This window comes from Haliotis rubra, unplaced genomic scaffold, assembly GCF_003918875.1.
Source record: "Haliotis rubra isolate DU_JTF1 unplaced genomic scaffold, ASM391887v1 Scf2195, whole genome shotgun sequence".
Lineage (NCBI taxonomy): Eukaryota > Metazoa > Mollusca > Gastropoda > Lepetellida > Haliotidae > Haliotis > Haliotis rubra.
In genome coordinates, this window is record NW_025766220.1 from 23,270 (window position 1) to 42,317 (window position 19,048).

At 42.1% G+C, this 19,048-nt stretch overlaps 2 protein-coding genes, 2 non-coding genes and 1 pseudogene across 4 annotated transcripts; 3 read left to right on the forward strand and 2 right to left on the reverse strand.

Annotated features, from left to right (window-relative positions):
• Positions 1–3,032: 3,032 nt before the first annotated feature.
• LOC124277200 lies at positions 3,033–5,853 on the forward strand. Its single transcript, XM_046712869.1, has 2 exons — positions 3,033–3,168; positions 4,673–5,853. The coding sequence occupies exon 2, from the start codon at positions 4,673–4,675 to the stop codon at positions 5,792–5,794; it is 1,122 nt and encodes a 373-aa protein (XP_046568825.1). The 5' UTR covers positions 3,033–3,168; the 3' UTR covers positions 5,795–5,853.
• A 7,255-nt stretch (positions 5,854–13,108) lies between these two features.
• Positions 13,109–13,227, forward strand: LOC124277214. Its single transcript, XR_006898769.1, has one exon. It is a non-coding gene; the product is annotated as a 5S ribosomal RNA (ribosomal RNA).
• Positions 13,228–14,784: 1,557 nt separating this feature from the next.
• LOC124277206 (histone H1-delta-like) lies at positions 14,785–15,459 on the reverse strand. The gene has a single exon (XM_046712871.1). It carries the CDS (start codon positions 15,346–15,348, stop codon positions 14,785–14,787), a length of 564 nt encoding a protein of 187 aa, XP_046568827.1. The 5' UTR covers positions 15,349–15,459.
• A 1,025-nt stretch (positions 15,460–16,484) lies between these two features.
• On the forward strand, positions 16,485–16,603 carry LOC124277215. The gene has a single exon (XR_006898770.1). It is a non-coding gene; the product is annotated as a 5S ribosomal RNA (ribosomal RNA).
• A 1,612-nt stretch (positions 16,604–18,215) lies between these two features.
• On the reverse strand, positions 18,216–18,831 carry LOC124277204 (annotated as a pseudogene).
• Between the last annotated feature and the right edge of the window lie 217 nt (positions 18,832–19,048).

Here is a 19,048-nt window from a genome sequence, read left to right on the forward strand (position 1 = left end):
ACCCTGGATGCTGAGGTGACAGTGATGGACAAAATCAGGACGTGGGGGAGGTGTTTTGAACGCCCACATTGTTTTGGCAGTTGCAGGTTGGTTTTGTCTACTCATCGATGTTATTTTTCTTTTCTATTTTCGTGAAGTCAAATTTCTGTTATTGTTCTAGAGGTTATTTTTTTTGCCTCCAAAAAACTTTGTATCTTCCAGTTTGATAGCGAACAGTTCCTGGACTGTGTATTCGAGGTTATAAACATAAACGTGTTTGTCCTAGTTTGTTTCTGATCACTTTAAAAGTTTGTCTGTTTACACACTATCCCCTTCCACAAGTCCGCCTGTGTGGTGTACCCCTTATAGATGTATGCCTTATGTAACACTGGGAACTATTGTTTATGTGAGATGTTTGACCAACATTGCTTATCTGTAGGTTGAATGTGATGTTGCCGACTTCACCAGCTGTGTATTTCTGTCTGACAATGGTTTGTGTCCAAGTGGTCAGCTGTGAGACTGTCCTAGAGATCTGTATATTTTCATGTATGATGATTTGCATTTATTATCAGTCACAAGTCAGTCACGTTTTGTAAATTTGTCATTTCATTCCTTTGTTTTTAGAAATAGCTTAGTTTATCATAATGCACAAACGTTGCCAAAGTTTTACAAAAAAACCTCTTTGTATTCTTTGAATATGTATTTTATCAAGATTTTCGCCCGAAGAGGCACTTGTTTGGTTCTTATTTCATCATGTCCAACAGAGACAAAAGTGTTTTCTGAGGAAGTAAAATGTTCTTTTCTGAACTAATGAAATAATGATGTTTCCAAACAGTTGAGCTGAAAGTGTTAATACTTTTTGAAGGCTCTTGAAACCGGAAGGCATCCACAAATTCAAAATTCTGACACGACTTTGTGTACATGCAATTTTCAACAGTTTTGAGGTATAAAAGTGTGTTCTTCAAGAAATGCAGATGATGCTTAAATGCCCTTAAGTGGAGGTGAATCCAAACGTCTGTTACCCTACTAAAGTGAACCCGGTATGTATACAGTTTGTTTTGTACATAGTGTATATGTTGGTTCTGGTGCTGTCCGATATTCATTCAATCACTAGACACAATATTCATCCTAATACGAAAGACGTGAGTGCAGGGTCAAAATCAAAACGATGAGTTGAAGCATGTGACCACAAAGTCAGGCTAGGTTCGAACCATTTAAAAAGACATGTTTGGCACTAGGAGCTCTGTGTGCGGGTTGTGTGCTCAATATGTTGGAAGCTAACCAACGCCACTCCGTTCCCCCGCGTGGTACATGGAGGCCTAATCTTGTATTGAAGTTGTAGTTAGAGATATGGACTGAGACAGAGTAAATCTATCTGAGTATAGAACCTGGGGTTGCGTTTATCTGTGAATGTATGTGTGCCAGTATATGAATGAAATGTTGTTAGTTAGGAGTCAAGGTCGCCCGACCCCTCACTCCGAGACTTAGCATCCTGCAACGGACCCCTGACAATGTGGAACGGCCATAATTAGTAGGTAACTGTATATGTTGTAGGGTTATTAACGCCCAAACGCCAGCTACGACACTTTCAGTAGGCATCCAATCCACACTGGGCAGTGCAGTAAGCGAACACGCCTGAAACAGCTCACTCACTCACCCCCTCACTCACCTACCCACCCATGCACCCACTCACTCACTCGCAGACCCCTAGTAAACAAGATCTCAAGACAATGGCAATTGAGTCTTGACGAACACTTTAATTACCCACCACTCATCAGAAATATCCCATAGTGTCAAGTGACATAAACCTCTTTATTTAAATAACATCGCAGGGAATAAAACCAAAACAGCGTGATCTTGAAACTAGTAAACATTATATGTGCCATAAAATGATTCAGCCCAAATGTAAGTTCTCTGTGACAACGTCGTCAAAATGTCAAACATGTACGACCCTTTGCATGTTCTCCAAGTGGTCTCGTAAGCTCAGTACATTGACCAGATAACAGCCGAATATTTCGTATCGTAAATAATCTAATGTTATACGAATAGTAGCAATACTTTGGCGAACACAGTACCTATTTCTTTTCTTCAAATGCAATATTTACACCACCTCAAGTCACCTGGCAAATAATCACTTCACGATCAAATGTTGTGTGAAAAACTCAACTTAATCGCCAAAGACCGAGTTGCTGTGCCGGAAGTATACAAAACTAGGCCGTCAGCGCAATCAAATTGGTTAATAAAATGACAACAAATGCACGTGCGAAAATGAGAGGGAAACTCAAACGTCTGTCATCCAAGATTTCACTATCTGATGTTTTATCTTGGTAAGAATAATTTTAAAAACGAGTACAAATATTTTTTAAAGAAACACATTTATTCAGTGTAAGGTGTTAGCCAATCAGATCGCCGGAGGTAGTGAAGTCAAGCGCTGACTAGCTAGTTTTGTATACTTCCGGCACAGCAACTCGGTCTTTGGCGATTTAATAAAAAACATCAAATGCATCCCCTCGGAAAGCGCATGTATATGCCTCCTACATACATCGGAGATATGGACAAAAGCTATTGATACTTGTGAGACCTTTAAAATACGATATATTCATTGACATGTGCGTAATTATCCGGTTTTCGATCATGTCACCGTATTTCTGTGATGAACCTTTATGTATTATATAGTAGGGGGTGTTGATACTAAACCGGGGCCTAGTTTATCGATTTTCTGACCCGCAGTGGGGGCCTGTGGTTGACACGTCATCGGTTCCCAATTGCGCAGATCGATGCTCACGCTGTTGATCACTGGGATGTCTGGTCCAGAATGGATTATTTACAAACCGCCGCCATATAGCTGGAATATTGCTGAGTGCGGCGTAAAATTAAACTCACTCACTAACTATTCCAAATCAAGATGTACTGCAGGAAACTCCCTACGCCGCACGCTCAATCAGCGAGCCTTTCTTTGCTGTGTGGAGATGGAAATAGAAGTTAGGAAATCCCAACAGCGTCCACACGTTGCGCAGGCACTCGTTTCACTTTGACATTTACTCCAACAGCAGTTACGCCCCTTCTATAAATGACCACGCATTAGATTTTGGGCTCTTCCTTTGAAGCCTACTGAGGTTTTATCGCCATCTTCGAGGGACATTCGATTTAACACTGTTACTTTGTGGACGCTGTTTGTGATTTTCAAAGGTTGGTCTCTTGAACTGTTGTGTGATTACTAGCTAAATATCTCCCAGCAAGCGCCAGGGAAATATCGGCTGCATCCAGTCTGACGTCTACCCACCTTTGTCACACGTTCTAATTAACTAATGATCAGGAATGAGGACAATTTGTGTGGATATACAACTTCTCTATTCTGTATGCGCGACGTTTCAACATAGGTTCTAATGTCGTCGTCAAGGTTGTAAACCCATGATGACAGTGTTAACGTGTAATACAACCTGTATTTAAATACAAATCGTGTCGTTTACAATAACAAAGTTGCTATGTATGACCACTGGCCTGTACATCCATCTAACCAGTCCAGATGGCACCTGTATCAGCGGGTTGTATATCGTTATACCGACTTGCTCAGCTTGGCTACTGACTTGTACAGTGAATACAACGTATGTGAAAGTCTTTTACTTGGAGATATAGACCAACCCTCTTGGATTATACTCGTGAATCTCCTTACAACTATAATGTAAACCATTTGAGAATATTTACTTTCATTTTAATACGATGTGGTTTTACCGCAAAATGAAAGTAGAAACGAGGTTGACCTTTCCGGCCTTGAGCATGCGCAGCTGATCACGAAGAAGTACTCTTGATTCTTTTTTTTGTTGGCATGTAGATGATACATTGTTCTCGGAGATGATACTTACATCTTCGTAGGTGATAACCACAATGATACTTTCATCCATACAATATAATTTCATTTACGCATATGATATTATAATCTACGTGGAAGAAATATCATCAACACTTGACTCTGGTTATTTGGCCGATTAAATAACAATAACTATTGTTCACATTGATATAATCTCTGGCTTTATTAGTAATGCACGATTTGTTTTACTTCAAATTCGACATGATCTGGGTACAATCTGAACATCAAATAAGGCAACTCTACAAGAGTGTCGGATTTTGTAAAGTTCATTTTTGTTTCAACGCTTATGATTTGATAATTTGAACTGATTTCGAAAGTTGTAAAAAATAAGGAAAACGTAAGAACAATCGACCAACATTGGCTGCTTTGTATTTAAATATGTGTGTTATACATATTGATATGTGTTTAGATAAAGTATATTCAACGTCTTTATAAACTACACCCATCCAGGTTTGCATCTTCACAAGACAATGTAACGATTGTTGTATGTTTGGGATTACACTTGTTAAGTGTGTAGATTCTAGTGCTTTTGGGGTCCCATCCGGTTTTCGAACCCACACAGTCAAGTGAAGGCCAAATCCCCACTACAGAGCCATTGATCTACTCCCTCAGCCACCGCGGTTTCCACAAAAAGCGCCGTCCCAAATGTAATGCACTTTCTTAAAGGCATGTCTGTTGTCAAGACAATGTCGCAGCCTGAGACGTAGATGTAAGTGACCTCTGGTGTCCCCCCGCCGTGATATTGCTGGAATATTGCTAAAAGCGGCGTAAAACCAAACTGACTCACTCAACCACTGTAAGCGACCTCGTGATTTGATGTTTCAGATGGCGACAAACATTGCCTTACCAGCAGCAAACACATCCCACTGCCAGGTGTGCGAACAGCGACCGAAACACGTGCTAGCCACGTGCAGGTGTCACGACTGTGACATGACCATGTGTGTGGACTGTGAGTTCACGCATTCTGTGACGTGTGCGTCTCATGACGTCAGGAACATCGTCCACATCCCCGATGAAGGGTCGAGCGTTGACCTTGAGGTGTTTGACACCGATGGAGTGTCGGCTGTTTACTGCAGGGTGTCCGGAATGGAGGGGGAAGACAACGTTCCACGTGACGCTGATATACCCAGATTTTCCCTCCTAAAAGAGTTTTCCTCTGCTGTTGATGAGGGTGACGAGGTGCCTCCAGACATCAGGTCGGTGTTGGTACTGAAATCAGGTGTCATATTGGCCGCGGATTGGGCCAATTGCTGTCTGAAAGCTTTCAGCCAAGAAGGAACTTTTCTAGGGGATCATTACTTCGATAAAATCGGCAAAGACGCTGGTCGGATACAAGGAATTTGCCGTAAGGACGAAGACACGGTCCTTGTCACGCTGCCGTCTTTGAGAAAGATCGCCACGATCACTGTCAAGTTACGGGGAGGTATAGTGAAGTTTTCGACAGTAATGCATACGACCAAAAGGAGATATTTCGGCATCGCGCATCTATCTGAGGTCAAACAAATCCTGGCCGGGACAACAGATACCGTGGACATTTTAGGCTACAATTGTTGTTGCATTGCATCGTTAAAAGACAGGTTTGAGAACCCTTATAACATGGCGACCGAGTCCCCCAGCTCGGTGGTAGTGTCCGACACGGGACGGAACTGTTTGTTCCGTATACATGCAGACCAACGAGTAAAGAGAATACCTGTGGCTGATACGACACTTCGGCTCAGAGGGGTCACTGTCGATGGCAATGGAAATGTATTTTTCTGCGGACTGAAGAACGAAGGAATCGGATGGGTGAACAGCCTTGATGTGAGCATGGGCGACGTGATGCCTGACGGGTCAAGTCTCCGGGATGGTGTGGGGATCTCCTTCCAGAAGACTGTCCACGGCCGACGGTTGGCTGTGTCGGTCAGCACGGGCAGCGTGATGGTCTACAGGGTCACCTATGAGGCTTAGAGACGGAAAAAACACCTAAACACTGCCATGTACTCATTAAAAATAGATGTTCATTTGAACCCTTGTCCATTTCTTTCCCGTTATTTCATTAGCCCAGTGTCCCCATAATGTTACATGTATGCATGTTTACTATAATGTGGTACAGGTATTTACAGAAATGACAAACTTCATGTGTTAACAGTGTGCGAAATATAGTTTCCAAATAGTATGCGAGCCAGTCGGGCTAGCTATGCCTGAAAGTTACTAGCCCACAAAATAATTCAATAGCCTGAAATATGAATGTAGACAGGGGTTTCATCATTAAGCTGCTAATATGATGAACATTTTTGTCAGGCCATAATCCTGCATTCCCGTGAAGGTCCGGGTTAGAATATTGATCTTCAGTAACCCATGCTTGTCGTAAGAGGCGACTAACGGGATCGGGTGATCAGGCTCGCTGACTTGGTTGACAGGTGTTATCGGTTCCCAATTGCGCAGATAGATGCTCATGCTGTTGATCACTGGATTGTCTGGTCCAGACTCGATTATATATAGACCGCCGCCATATAGTTGGAATATTGCTGAGTGCGGCATAAAACTGCACTCACTCACTCATAATATACCATGATTTAAAAGTGTATTAAAACTTAACAAGTCGGAGGGAGGGATGTATTTACAAACTGACCCCATGAAAATTCACTAGCCACTCGGGCTGACTGTGGAGATTTACTGGCCCGATTGGATTTTTACTAGCCGCGGACTAGCGGGCGAGTGGCAATTTCGCACACTGTTTAAACATGTATCTAAATAACAGTCAAACAGACACAAATAAAACAGAGCTGTTGTTGCGACCGTTGTAAGGAGAGATAGTTTGCGATGTATTGCCAGCATGGCCATTACGTGTAGATGTGATTCCTCCAACCTGACGCTCATCACCAGTATCAACAGGGAGACAAACAAGTAATACACTGTTATTCTCCGGATGTTCTCTAATTAAGTGAATGAGTTTAGCTTTACGTCGCCTTTAGCAATATTCCAGCAATATCACGGCGGGGGACACCAGAAATGGGCTTCACACATTGTACCCATGTGGGGAATCGAACCTGGGTCTTCGGGCGTGACGGCCGAATGCTTTAACCACTAGGCTACCTCACCGCCCCATTAAGACTATGAGCCTAAATATGATTTTGATAAACACGTTTTGCTTCCTATTTTCCTGACATACAACTTATTATTAGTTGTTGTAGGGGACTTGCATGCAATGGGAGGACCCTGGGAAGTAACGGTGGATCATATGGACCGAATGATGCACGTAACTGATCTGCGTCCATTCTCTGCATTTGTGCGTCGCGTACACCACCGGGCTCACTGTACACCCCTTCAAATCTGTCACGTGACACACTACACTAGTTGTACAAATGACCTTGACCTTAGATGGAATCTCCATGCCAAACAGCTGATCGCTTCGAAATTTTAGAGTTGGCGTATACAATGAGTTAAACAGAGTAATAAGATTGTTGCCATAATTTCTTATTTGTTTGTGTCAATAAATATGTCAAAACATAAGGACTGTAAGACTCTTGAAAATTCCGTATTTCCTGAGATTAACATAAAGGATTGTTTCTCTTTTAAGATGTACAAGTTTTACAAATTGTGCAAAGTTATAAAGAATAAAGAATGTATTTGTACAGGAAAATAATTGATAGCAAACAGAGATGTTAAAATTTGCAAGTCAGTGTTTTGGTAGATGTAAAGGTCTTAAAGTATCATAAGCTGGGCAAACAAAACAGTGTTTGGTAGATGTAAAGATCTTAAAGTATCATAAGCTGGGCAAACAAGTCAGTGTTTTGGTAGATGTAAAGGTCTTAAAGTATCATAAGCTGGGTAAATGAGACACAAATGGCATTTGTCTTCAACGCTATGGTAATCACAATCCTATTCTTTCTTCGTATAGTAAACCAAGGGATCTGATGGTTACAGTGTGTGGCGTATTTGTTATCAACGTACGGCGGTGGTCGTTTCTCGTGCCATCAAACTCTGGTTTGTCACGTCCAACATAAACATACCCGTGACGGTGTCGGCCCAGGAAAGCGAAATTTCAATATTCGCTATTCCCGGTAAAGCGAAAACCAAAGTTGTGCTAGAAGTGCCGCAAAAGCGAATTGCTATGAAAACATCGGATTACCGCACTTCAGATTAGCGCGCGACCCCAATACTCGATCTGTGAGCCGCTTAACTGAGATGAAGTTTCAGTTGTTTCAAGTTTCAGCACATACTTGACCCTATACGTCACATGCAACGTAAAACACAACTTTGCAGATTCTGATACCTTTAGGTATGGACTTACCGAAACAAATCATCAAAAAATGCAAATTCAACTTATAAAGTTGAAAAATAACGCGATGAAAAAAAACGCGCGAAATCGGAGTTCAAACGATTCACTAATTTCCCCCCGACTTTTCGGGGGAAAACTGGTTTCAACAGCTGGGCTGCGCTCAAAGCACGTGCGCAGTGAAATAGGTTCGGGCAACTTGGAAGCGGGCTGTCCGGTGAATACTCGGTTAAGGCTTTGGTGTGAGCTATTTTCCTAATGTTTTGTTGATATCTCACAGGCGCGAGCTTTTTATATGACAGTAAATAAACTCCAAGATATTTTTATGGATAAAACTTCTTTTTTAATTTCTCTCACAACGTTTCGAGACCATTCCAGGTCCCTTCATCAGGTGAACTGGCAGTTAGGATTATGACGTCGTCACTATGACGTCATAACTGAGTAATGACGTCACAATGCAAGTGACATCACAGTACACTAGGGAGAGTACTGTATAAGTGAGTTTGAAGAGTTAATATTAAATACACAACTGCGATCACTGACCCCATGCAATTCGAACTTAACACCAATCAGGCTATACACCATAAACAAAACCCATTGATTTATGGCCCGAGTTCGGTCTCTGTCACAGTATGTAATTACACAGACAGGCAGGTGTGATACTTGAACACATGACATGTTATGATGTCTGTTGATTGCAAAATGTTATACACAAAAAAATGAGCATGTATTTACAAAACCCAACATCTCTATATATACACACACAATGAGCCGTGAGGGCATCTGCAAATGAACCAGCCAGTTACACTTGAGTGCACACCCACCCGCTCTGACTGGGTTCGGTATCCCGGCTGCTTCGTTTCTTGGGAAGTAAACCAAAGTACGCAATATTGCACTTTTGATTTGCGATTGTACGCTTATAATTTTGTTTATATGTTTTTTCATAACCAGCAATATATATTATATGTCATGAATAAGTGATAATTGTGTTTTAATTATGTTTGATTTTTTGGTTGCATGTGACCTTTAAGCTAACAAATCGAAACTCTAGAACTATGTGGAAAAAATTTAATGCCATTAAGGGCGTTTCCAAAAAAACTATTTATCCAAACCTTCCGGACCTAGCCACAAACAAAGACAGAGCTAATGCATTTGCTGCCCACCTCTCGGCCGTCAGTAGCTCCACCAACTACCCACCTTCTTTTCAAAACACCATGAAAAAGCAGCCCCCATACACCCCACAACCACCACACACAGATCTACCTATAAACAAAATAATAAATATACACAAACTCCAATCTGCACTCAGAAACAAACAGACAGCCTCAGCCCCGGGTCCAGATACCATTACATTCACTATACTCAACAAATTAACAAATTATCTGGACCTCAGGTACTATCCCAAACACATGGAAAACAGCCAAGGTGGTGCCAGTTCTCAAACCAGGGAAACCTAAAAATGAGCCTGATTCTTATCGCCCTATCTCCCTCACCTCTCATCTATGTAAAACTTTAGAAAGCATTATTAACAACAGGCTCAAACACCTTATATATATATAAAAAATCTAATTAAGGAGGACCAGAGCGGCTTCATCCAAACAGGCAAACCTTAGACCATATTTTACATTTGGAACAAGACATCAAGGTAGCCCATGAACAAAAACAATACACTATGGCCATTTTCATTGACTTTAGTAAAGCATTTGATATGGTTTGGCAAAACGGCCTCATACAAAAACTCCAAAAATATGCCATTAACGGCAGAATTCTAAATTTCATCCACTCTTTCCTTAATAATAGACAGATAATCCTCAAATCTCACAACACCCTTTCGGACCCCCATCCCCTAGAACATGGGACCCCCCAGGGCAGCATATTATCACCAACACTTTTTAATTTCATGATCAACGACATATTCCCAGATAAATGGCCTGAAATTTCAAAAGCCAAATTTGCCGACGATATTTCTTTCTGGACTTCCTCCACTTCTGTCAAACAAGTTTCTACAAAATGCCAAAAAATGCTTAACCATATTCAAATTCCTCATTAATGTTAAAAAAACGTGGGCATACTCTTCAAAACACAACGAATGCAAAATTTTTCACCCAAACTGCACCTAAATAACCAAAAAATTGAATTAAAAAAGGAAGCAAAATTCTTAGGAATAACATTTGACCAACATATGACATGGACACCCCACATTCACAATCTGGTCAATTCCTGTCAAAAAGATCTCAACTTAATGAGAGCCATCAGCGGCACAAACTGGGGTGCCTACAAACACACACTTATCAACATATAGAAAACGCTTATACTGCCTAAACTGGACTACGCCGCCCCGATTCTCCACTCCCTCTCCTCCTGTAACCTCCAAAAAATAACCTCCATCCAATATAAAGCCCTAAAATTAGCCCTAGGCACGAGGACTGGTACCACCCTAAACACATTACTTCTACTCTCAGGCACCACTTCATTCACACAAAGAATCAACCAAACAACACTCACCTACTGGGCTGGGGCCCAACATAACCCACTATTTAAACTCGTCACACATAAATACAGCAAAATAAAGAAATCAACACTTAAGAAATTCAAATTAAATCCCTTAAGAGCTCCATGCCTCACCTACCTCCATAAACTTCTACAGGCACAACAGCTAAACGACATACAACATACACCTCCCATTACAAGCTACATTCACGACATACCCCCACCCACCACAGACACCACCCTAGACAACATTCTCCAGCAGTTACCAAAAAACACCAACAAACCCACCATAACAAACATCACAAACAACTATATCAACAATAACTACCCAACACACACACATATATATACAGACGCCTCAATCAACCCAAACAAAACAACTGGTATAGGCATACATGTCCAACAACACCCCCCCCATTACAACCAACCTGCACTATACAAACCACACCTCAATACATACAGCAGAACTAACAGCTATCCTCACTGCACTGCACCTAATACCTACCCTCCCACAAACTAACTTCCTAATTCTCTCCGACTCACTAAACTCCATTAGGCAAATACATAACAAGTACTCCAAATCTCGCCCTGATCTCATTCATAATATCACAATCCAAACAGATTCACTTAAACGAGCAAATAAAAACATAACTTTCACCTAGATACCAGGTCATTCAAACATAATAGGAAACGACACAGCAGATACAGCAGCCAAATTAGCAACAACACACAAATCACCAAATATAAACTTTCATACATCCAAAACAGAAACTAAACAACTCATTAAATCAAATATTCTTCATACTGACTTTCAACACAACATAAACAACAACAAATCAACATGGGTTACTTCCATAATAAAATCACCCTTAAGGAAAATCCCTACATTCTCAAACATTAAAAATATTGACAGGGCCATAAACAGACTTATCACAGGCATCACAAACCTCAACCACACACTTTACAAGCAAAATAGACATGCAGATGGACTATGCACACACTGTAATACCCAAGAAGACATAAATCACATACACTGCCAGCTACAAAAGACAAACATTAAGCAAATACAAAACAGCATTCCCTCTAAATATCACAACAACATCCCACTACTCCTCAACCCACACAACCCAATAAGTGTCTTCAACACCCTAACATTATTTCTACAAAACTCAAACCTTCTAAAAAGAATCTAGAACTCACTAAATAACCACAACCATCTCTCTCACGTCCCACTTACTGCAACATTCAGGCCAGCTGTTCAAACCTCAGTTATCCATTCTGCTCTCTACAACTTTCGACCCGGCGCTCAATTTCATTTATCCATACTCTGCACACGCCACGCTCGCTCTCCCCTCTCGCGTATGTAAACAACCCGTCACGAGCCCATAATGCCAAGGTCAAGGCCACTCACTAGCCAGCTCACTACCACCGCTTCGCTCTCAGCGCGGCCTTTGCCTCACTGCCACCCTTGCTCCCGTCACACCCCCATCCAAGCTTAACCCTTTTCTTTTTCCCTCTTTATATAGCCCCTTATATAGCTTATGCAGCTTAACTGCATTCAAATATCTGCCCCCTATGCTATACATGCTCAGTATTCACCCCCTCCCCACCCCCAACCCCACCCCTAGGCCCCTTTTTATGTCACCTACCGTTTATTTCAACCCTATCTCTTACTTATTAACAATCATTATTCCTATTTATCCCTCCTTTCTCTTTTTTAACTTGGCTTTTTATTTTTCTTTGTCTATATTTATGTTTATAAACGTTTTTATTCCAAATTCAACTTAGGTTTAACGCCCCAGCATTTTATTTTTTGGGTAAGGTTTTTTCCGGGTAACATTTAATTTATTGGTTTATCCGTTATTAACATTTATCATTTATTATATTAGCTCCCACCTAGCAAGTCTAGATTTCAGGTTCAGGTTCTGAATCTCTGGTCTCCCTAGGGCTCCTTTTCAATATAAATGGGCTTGTTTGTTACGCCAGAAGCCACCGTTAAACATTGAATATCGTCGTCGTCGTCTCAAGGAAACAGTGTGCTAAGACGCGAATCCGGGACACAAGTGGGTCGCGAACGCCCATGTGTAGAGTAAAATGTAGTACATAGGTTCAGATACCAGCAGTCGCGATCGTCACAGATTAAATATTTTTGCCTGCCACGATTAACCCGACTTTCTTGGCATCACGACAGTATGGGCCTTCCTCGTTTTGATGTTAATTTTATTCGAAAAACAACATATAGGCTACTACATGCATGGTTTTATTGGGGACGAAAACTGAATGTTTGAGGCGAGTGGGGGCGAACGAGTGTGTCCTTTCTCGTGGCAGATGCGCATAGAAACAGTGTTGACGTGTATCACAAGTGCCAGACTTCATTCGTGTAAAGATATAGCCAAATCAAGAAACACATCATTGTGTACACCCACTGAAAACGCGAGAAAGCTGTTTCATGGCAGTTTCCCTTCCCCCATTACCCTGTGTGTATATGTAGGTAAAGTTTGCCGCTGACATTTGTCTACGGCCATACCACGTTGAAAACACCGGTTCTCGTCCGATCACCGAAGTTAAGCAACGTCGGGCCCGGATAGTACTTGGATGGGTGACCGCCTGGGAACACCGGGTGCAGTAGACATTTCCATTTTTATTTTTTAATTTTTAGCTTTTTCATATTTGGTTGAATTTCCACCCAAAGGTACATGTGTCTCATTGACATCGGAAAGTGACGATACATTACATTTCTTTTCGAATGGGTCCACTCCTGCATGCCTGGATATAGTTGTGAACGATTTGTTCTTACACACTTACCTACGTAGGACTTTTCAGTTATGCTTGTGACCATTTTCACTTGTCAGTTCACCCGACTACTCATCATCTACTCTGAAGGCATGTACTTAGTATGTTTCATTCGCCACATAAAAGTGTCTGTGTGTGCACCGACCATCAAACGTGTTATTGACGATCTTACTTTCGTATATTAAAGGGTACATATATCACATCACAATGTTGTTTGCATCAAGTCTCGGCGCACAACCCTTTGCCTGTGCAGAGTAGATAATAAGGAAAAGGTACATCGTATTGAACGCCTGTTATAGGATTCACTGGTTTGCTGAAATAAAATGACTTCCAAAGCTGTGACAGCAAGCCCACGCTGTTTCCATGCTTTCAAAACACACATGGCATGGCATCAGTCAGCTATTTTATGTTTCCAGTTCTAGCTAAGTCACGCAGCCGTACTGTACATGTATTAGAAATTATTTCCGTACCTATACTTCGACACATAACAGCCGCGTTGCATGGATTGGGAATCCAAAACTCACACGCCTCTCACGACCAAGGGTGCACAACTCTTGCCGCCCTATGTGAAAAGTCGTGCATAGGCGAGACGTGTGTCGGTAAAACACCCCGTGGATGTCAACGTGCATGTGTAGCTACACACATAGGGAACCCTGCATTGACGATATCTGATATCATACACGTATAATTTGCATTCTTTGCTTCACAAATTGCTTTGTTTATGTTAAGCTTTTGTTGATCTTGCGTATATTTTCCTTTGTTTATTTATTTACTTCCATTTATTTAGTTTTTTGGGGTTATCGGGCTGGGTGTAAGTAAAAACAAAACCAAACACACCGGCCTTAAGATATAGTGTTTTGAACTCCCACTATATCACCAATGTAGGAACATACTTATAAAATCCTTCTTTGCTCAATGTGTATGTTTTTAGGTATTTTGTTGGGGCTATTGGGCTTGGGTTTAAGTAAAAACCAAAACAAACACACCGGCCATTAGATAGGGTTTAGAACTCCCACTATAATATCAATTTAGGAACATACTCATCAAATCCTTCTTTGCTCAATGTATAGGTTTTTACAGGCAGCCTCCTTGATCAACGGCATTTGCCTCACCTTTGAGTTTTATGGGTACCTCGGAATTGCTACCCTCTCTGTGTACTTACTGTCGGGCAAAGAAGTTATTGCTAAGGCTGAATTTTTAATTATGATCAGTCTAACCCATCATTCACACCATACCTGTTATCACAAAAACGCATTCTTTCTTACTGATATACTGCTGAAATAAATAGCATTGTTTTGTTATCACTGTTTTCAAGTTTTCTTTTGGGGTATTTGGATGGCCCTGAAAAGGGCCTTTGGACCACAGAAATGTGGAGCGAAGGCGAGACAAAGAGAGCTTATGCCTTCGTTGGCTTGGTTGCCTTCTTCTTGGGGGTCTTGACCTTCTTGGGTTTGGCCGCTGCCTTCTTAGGGGTCTTTGCCTTCTTTGGCTTGGCTGCAGCCTTCACCTTCTTTGGTGACTTGGCGGCCTTCTTAGCGGCTGTCTTAGGTTTCTTGGCAGCAGCTGGCTTCTTGACTTTCTTGGGAGATTTGGCAGCCTTCTTTGGCTTGGCAGCTGGCTTAGCCTTCTTGGGTTTTTCAGCTTTCTTTACCTCGCCAAGACGGAAGGACCCAGCAGCTCCAGTTCCCTTTGATTGCTTGAGTGCGCCGTTATTGACTCCATTTTTCAAAGCAGTCTTGATGCGAGCATTGATGGCGACCTGGTTGTCACCAACTTTGTAGTTGGCCAGAATGTATTTCAGAACAGCCTGTCGGGAAGAACCACCCCTTTCCTTCAAGGATGAAATAGCTTTCTTGATCATCTCCAAATAAGTAGGATGTGCAGCAACCTTCTTCGGCTTGGCAGCAGCCTTCTTCTTGGGAGTCTTGACAGCAGCGGGGGCAGCAGCAACATCAGCCATAATGGTAGGTTTGAGTGTAGAAAGTCACGTCAGCTACAAACGAAGCACAGAGAGCGAATGCCTCTCCCCGACAGCCAGCCCGGGTGATACTACTGAGGCGCGGACGTCGGAGGAGACATCCTGCTTGTTGTGGCTGATAGTTGCAAGCTCGGGAGCGCGTGTGCTTTCTCGTGCATTTGTATCTGAATAATCACATCTTAATCGGGGAAAGTTTCCAATGTAAGTACATGATTGGATGCAAAAAACATTTGGCTACATGTCTCTTACAATAACAACAACCACAGGTGAATGTTGAAGCCACACGGGCTATTTTCAATGAAGCCATCGCGTCTAAAATGCAGACATCGCTTGTTTCAAAAGCACATTTCGAGCCTTTAGACACAAATTCAATCGTTTCAAATGTTACATGTCGTTTCTCAAGATATCTAACCATGAAAGCAAACCACAACACCCCTCGTTACTGCCTCTGATAAGCTAAAACAAGCGCCCAAACAAAGGCAATGAAGCACGTTTCTCTGGCAAGTTCGCCATTTTGCGACAGAAAACATTTGACACTATTACTGAACACATGATTTGGGGCACTACATTTTCAGTTGAAATTTGCTTTGTCTCATAAGTACTAAGTAACTTGGATGTTTCTCTCAAGAAACAGTGTGCTAAGACGCGAATCCCCGGGACACAAGCGGGTCGCGAACGCCCATGTGTAGAGTAAAATGTAGTACATAGGTTCAGATACCAGCAGTCGCGATCGTCACAGATTAAATATTTTTGCCTGCCACGATTAACCCGACTTTCTTGGCATCACGACAGTATGGGCCTTCCTCGTTTTGATGTTAATTTTATTCGAAAAACAACATATAGGCTACTACATGCATGGTTTTTATTGGGTGGACGAAAACTGAATGTTTCAGGCGAGCGGGGGCGAACGAGTGTGTCCTTTCTCGTGGCAGATGCGCATAGAAACAGTGTTGACGTGTATCACAAGTGCCAGACTTCATTCGTGTAAAGATATACCCAAATCAAGAAACACATCATTGTGTACACCCACTGAAAACGCGAGAAAGCTGTTTCATGGCAGTTTCCCTTCCCCCCATTACCCTGTGTGTATATGTAGGTAAAGTTTGCCGCTGACATCTGTCTACGGCCATACCACGTTGAAAACACCGGTTCTCGTCCGATCACCGAAGTTAAGCAACGTCGGGCCCGGATAGTACTTGGATGGGTGACCGCCTGGGAACACCGGGTGCAGTAGACATTTCCATTTTTATTTTTTATTTTTTAGCTTTTTTATATTTGGTTGAATTTCCACCCAAAGGTACATGTGTCTCATTGACATCGGAAAGTGACGATACATTACATTTCTTTTCGAATGGGTCCACTCCTGCATGCCTGGATATAGTTGTGAACGATTTGTTCTTACACACTTACCTACGTAGGACTTTTCAGTTATGCTTGTGACCATTTTCACTTGTCAGTTCACCCGACTACTCATCATCTACTCTGAAGGCATGTATGTTTCATTCGCCACACAAAAGTGTCTGTGTGCACCGACCATCAAACGTGTTATTTACGATCTTACTTTCGTATATTAAAGGGTACATATATCACATCACAATGTTGTTTGCATCAAGTCTCGGCGCACAACCCTTTGCCTGTGCAGAGTAGATAATAGGAAAAGGTACATCGTATTGAACGCCTGTTATAGGATTCACTGGTTTGCTGAAATAAAATGACTTCCAAAGCTGTGACAGCAAGCCCACGCTGTTTCCATGCTTTCAAAACACACATGGCATGGCATCAGTCAGCTATTTTATGTTTCCAGTTCTAGCTAAGTCACGCAGCCGTACTGTACATGTATTAGAAATTATTTCCGTACCTATACTTCGACACATAAGAGCCGCGTTGCATGGATTGGGAATCCAAAACTCACACGCCTCTCACGACCAAGGGTGCACAACTCTTGCCGCCCTATGTGAAAAGTCGTGCATAGGCGAGACGTGTGTCGGTAAAACACCCCGTGGATGTCAACGTGCATGTGTAGCTACACACATAGGGAACCCTGCATTGACGATATCTGATATCATACACACTTTACATCATACACGTATAATTTGCATTCTTTGCTTCACAAATTGCTTTGTTTATGTTAAGCTTTTGTTGATCTTGCGTATATTTTCCTTTGTTTATTTTATTTACTTCCATTTATTTAGTTTTTTGGGGTTATCGGGGCTGGGTGTAAGTAAAAACAAAACCAAACACACCGGCCTTAAGATATAGTGTTTTGAACTCCCACTATATCACCAATGTAGGAACATACTTATAAAATCCTTCTTTGCTCAATGTGTATGTTTTTAGGTATTTTGTTGGGGCTATTGGGCTTGGGTTTAAGTAAAAACAAAAACAAACACACCGGCCATTAGATAGGGTTTAGAACTCCCACTATAATATCAATTTAGGAACATACTCATCAAATCCTTCTTTGCTCAATGTATAGGTTTTTACAGGCAGCCTCCTTGATCAACGGCATTTGCCTCACCTTTGAGTTTTATGGGTACCTCGGAATTGCTACCCTCTCTGTGTACTTACTGTCGGGCAAAGAAGTTATTGCTAAGGCTGAATTTTTAATTATGATCAGTCTAACCCATCATTCACACCATACCTGTTATCACAAAAACGCATTCTTTCTTACTGATATACTGCTGAAATAAATAGCATTGTTTTGTTATCACTGTTTTCAAGTTTTCTTTTGGGGTATTTGGATGGCCCTGAAAAGGGCCTTTGGACCACAGAAATGTGGAGCGAAGGCGAGACAAAGAGCTTATGCCTTCTTTGGCTTGGTTGCCTTCTTCTTGGGGGTCTTGACCTTCTTAGGGTTTGGCCGCTGCCTTCTTAGGGGTCTTTGCCTTCTTTGGCTTGGCTGCAGCCTTCACCTTCTTTGGTGACTTGGCGGCCTTCTTAGCGGCTGTCTTAGGTTTCTTGGCAGCAGCTGGCTTCTTGACTTTCTTGGGAGATTTGGCAGCCTTCTTTGGCTTGGCAGCTGGCTTAGCCTTCTTGGGTTTTCAGCTTTCTTTACCTCGCCAAGACGGAAGGACCCAGCAGCTCCAGTTCCCTTTGATTGCTTGAGTGCGCCGTTATTGACTCCATTTTTCAAAGCAGTCTTGATGCGAGCATTGATGGCGACCTGGTTGTCACCAACTTTGTAGTTGGCCAGGATGTATTTCAGAACAGCCTGTCGGGAAGAACCACCCCTTTCCTTCAAGGATGAAATAGCTTTCTTGATCATCTCCAAATAAGTAGGATGTGCAGCAACCTTCTTCATTTGGCAGCAGCCTTCTTCTTGGGAGTCTTGACAGCAGCGGGGGCAGCAGCAACATCAGCCATAATGGTAGGTTTGAGTGTAGAAAGTCACGTCAGCTACAAACGAAGCACAGAGAGCGAATGCCTCTCCCCGACAGCCAGCCCGGGTGATACTACTGAGGCGCGGACGTCGGAGGAGACACCCTGCTTGTTGTGGCTGATAGTTGCAAGCTCGGGGCGCGTGTGCTTTCTCGTGCATTTGTATCTTAATAATCACATCTTAATCGAGGAAAGTTTCCAATGTAAGTACATGATTGGATGCAAAACCATTTGGCTACATGTCTGTTACAATAACAACAACCACACATGAATGTTGAAGCCACACGGGCTATTTTCAATGAAG

Coding starts and splice junctions, on each gene's coding strand:
- LOC124277206 (XM_046712871.1), bottom strand. CDS start 15,348: ATGGCTGATGTTGCTGCTGCCCCCGCTGCTGTCAAGACTCCCAAGAAG.
- LOC124277200 (XM_046712869.1), top strand. CDS start 4,673: ATGGCGACAAACATTGCCTTACCAGCAGCAAACACATCCCACTGCCAG.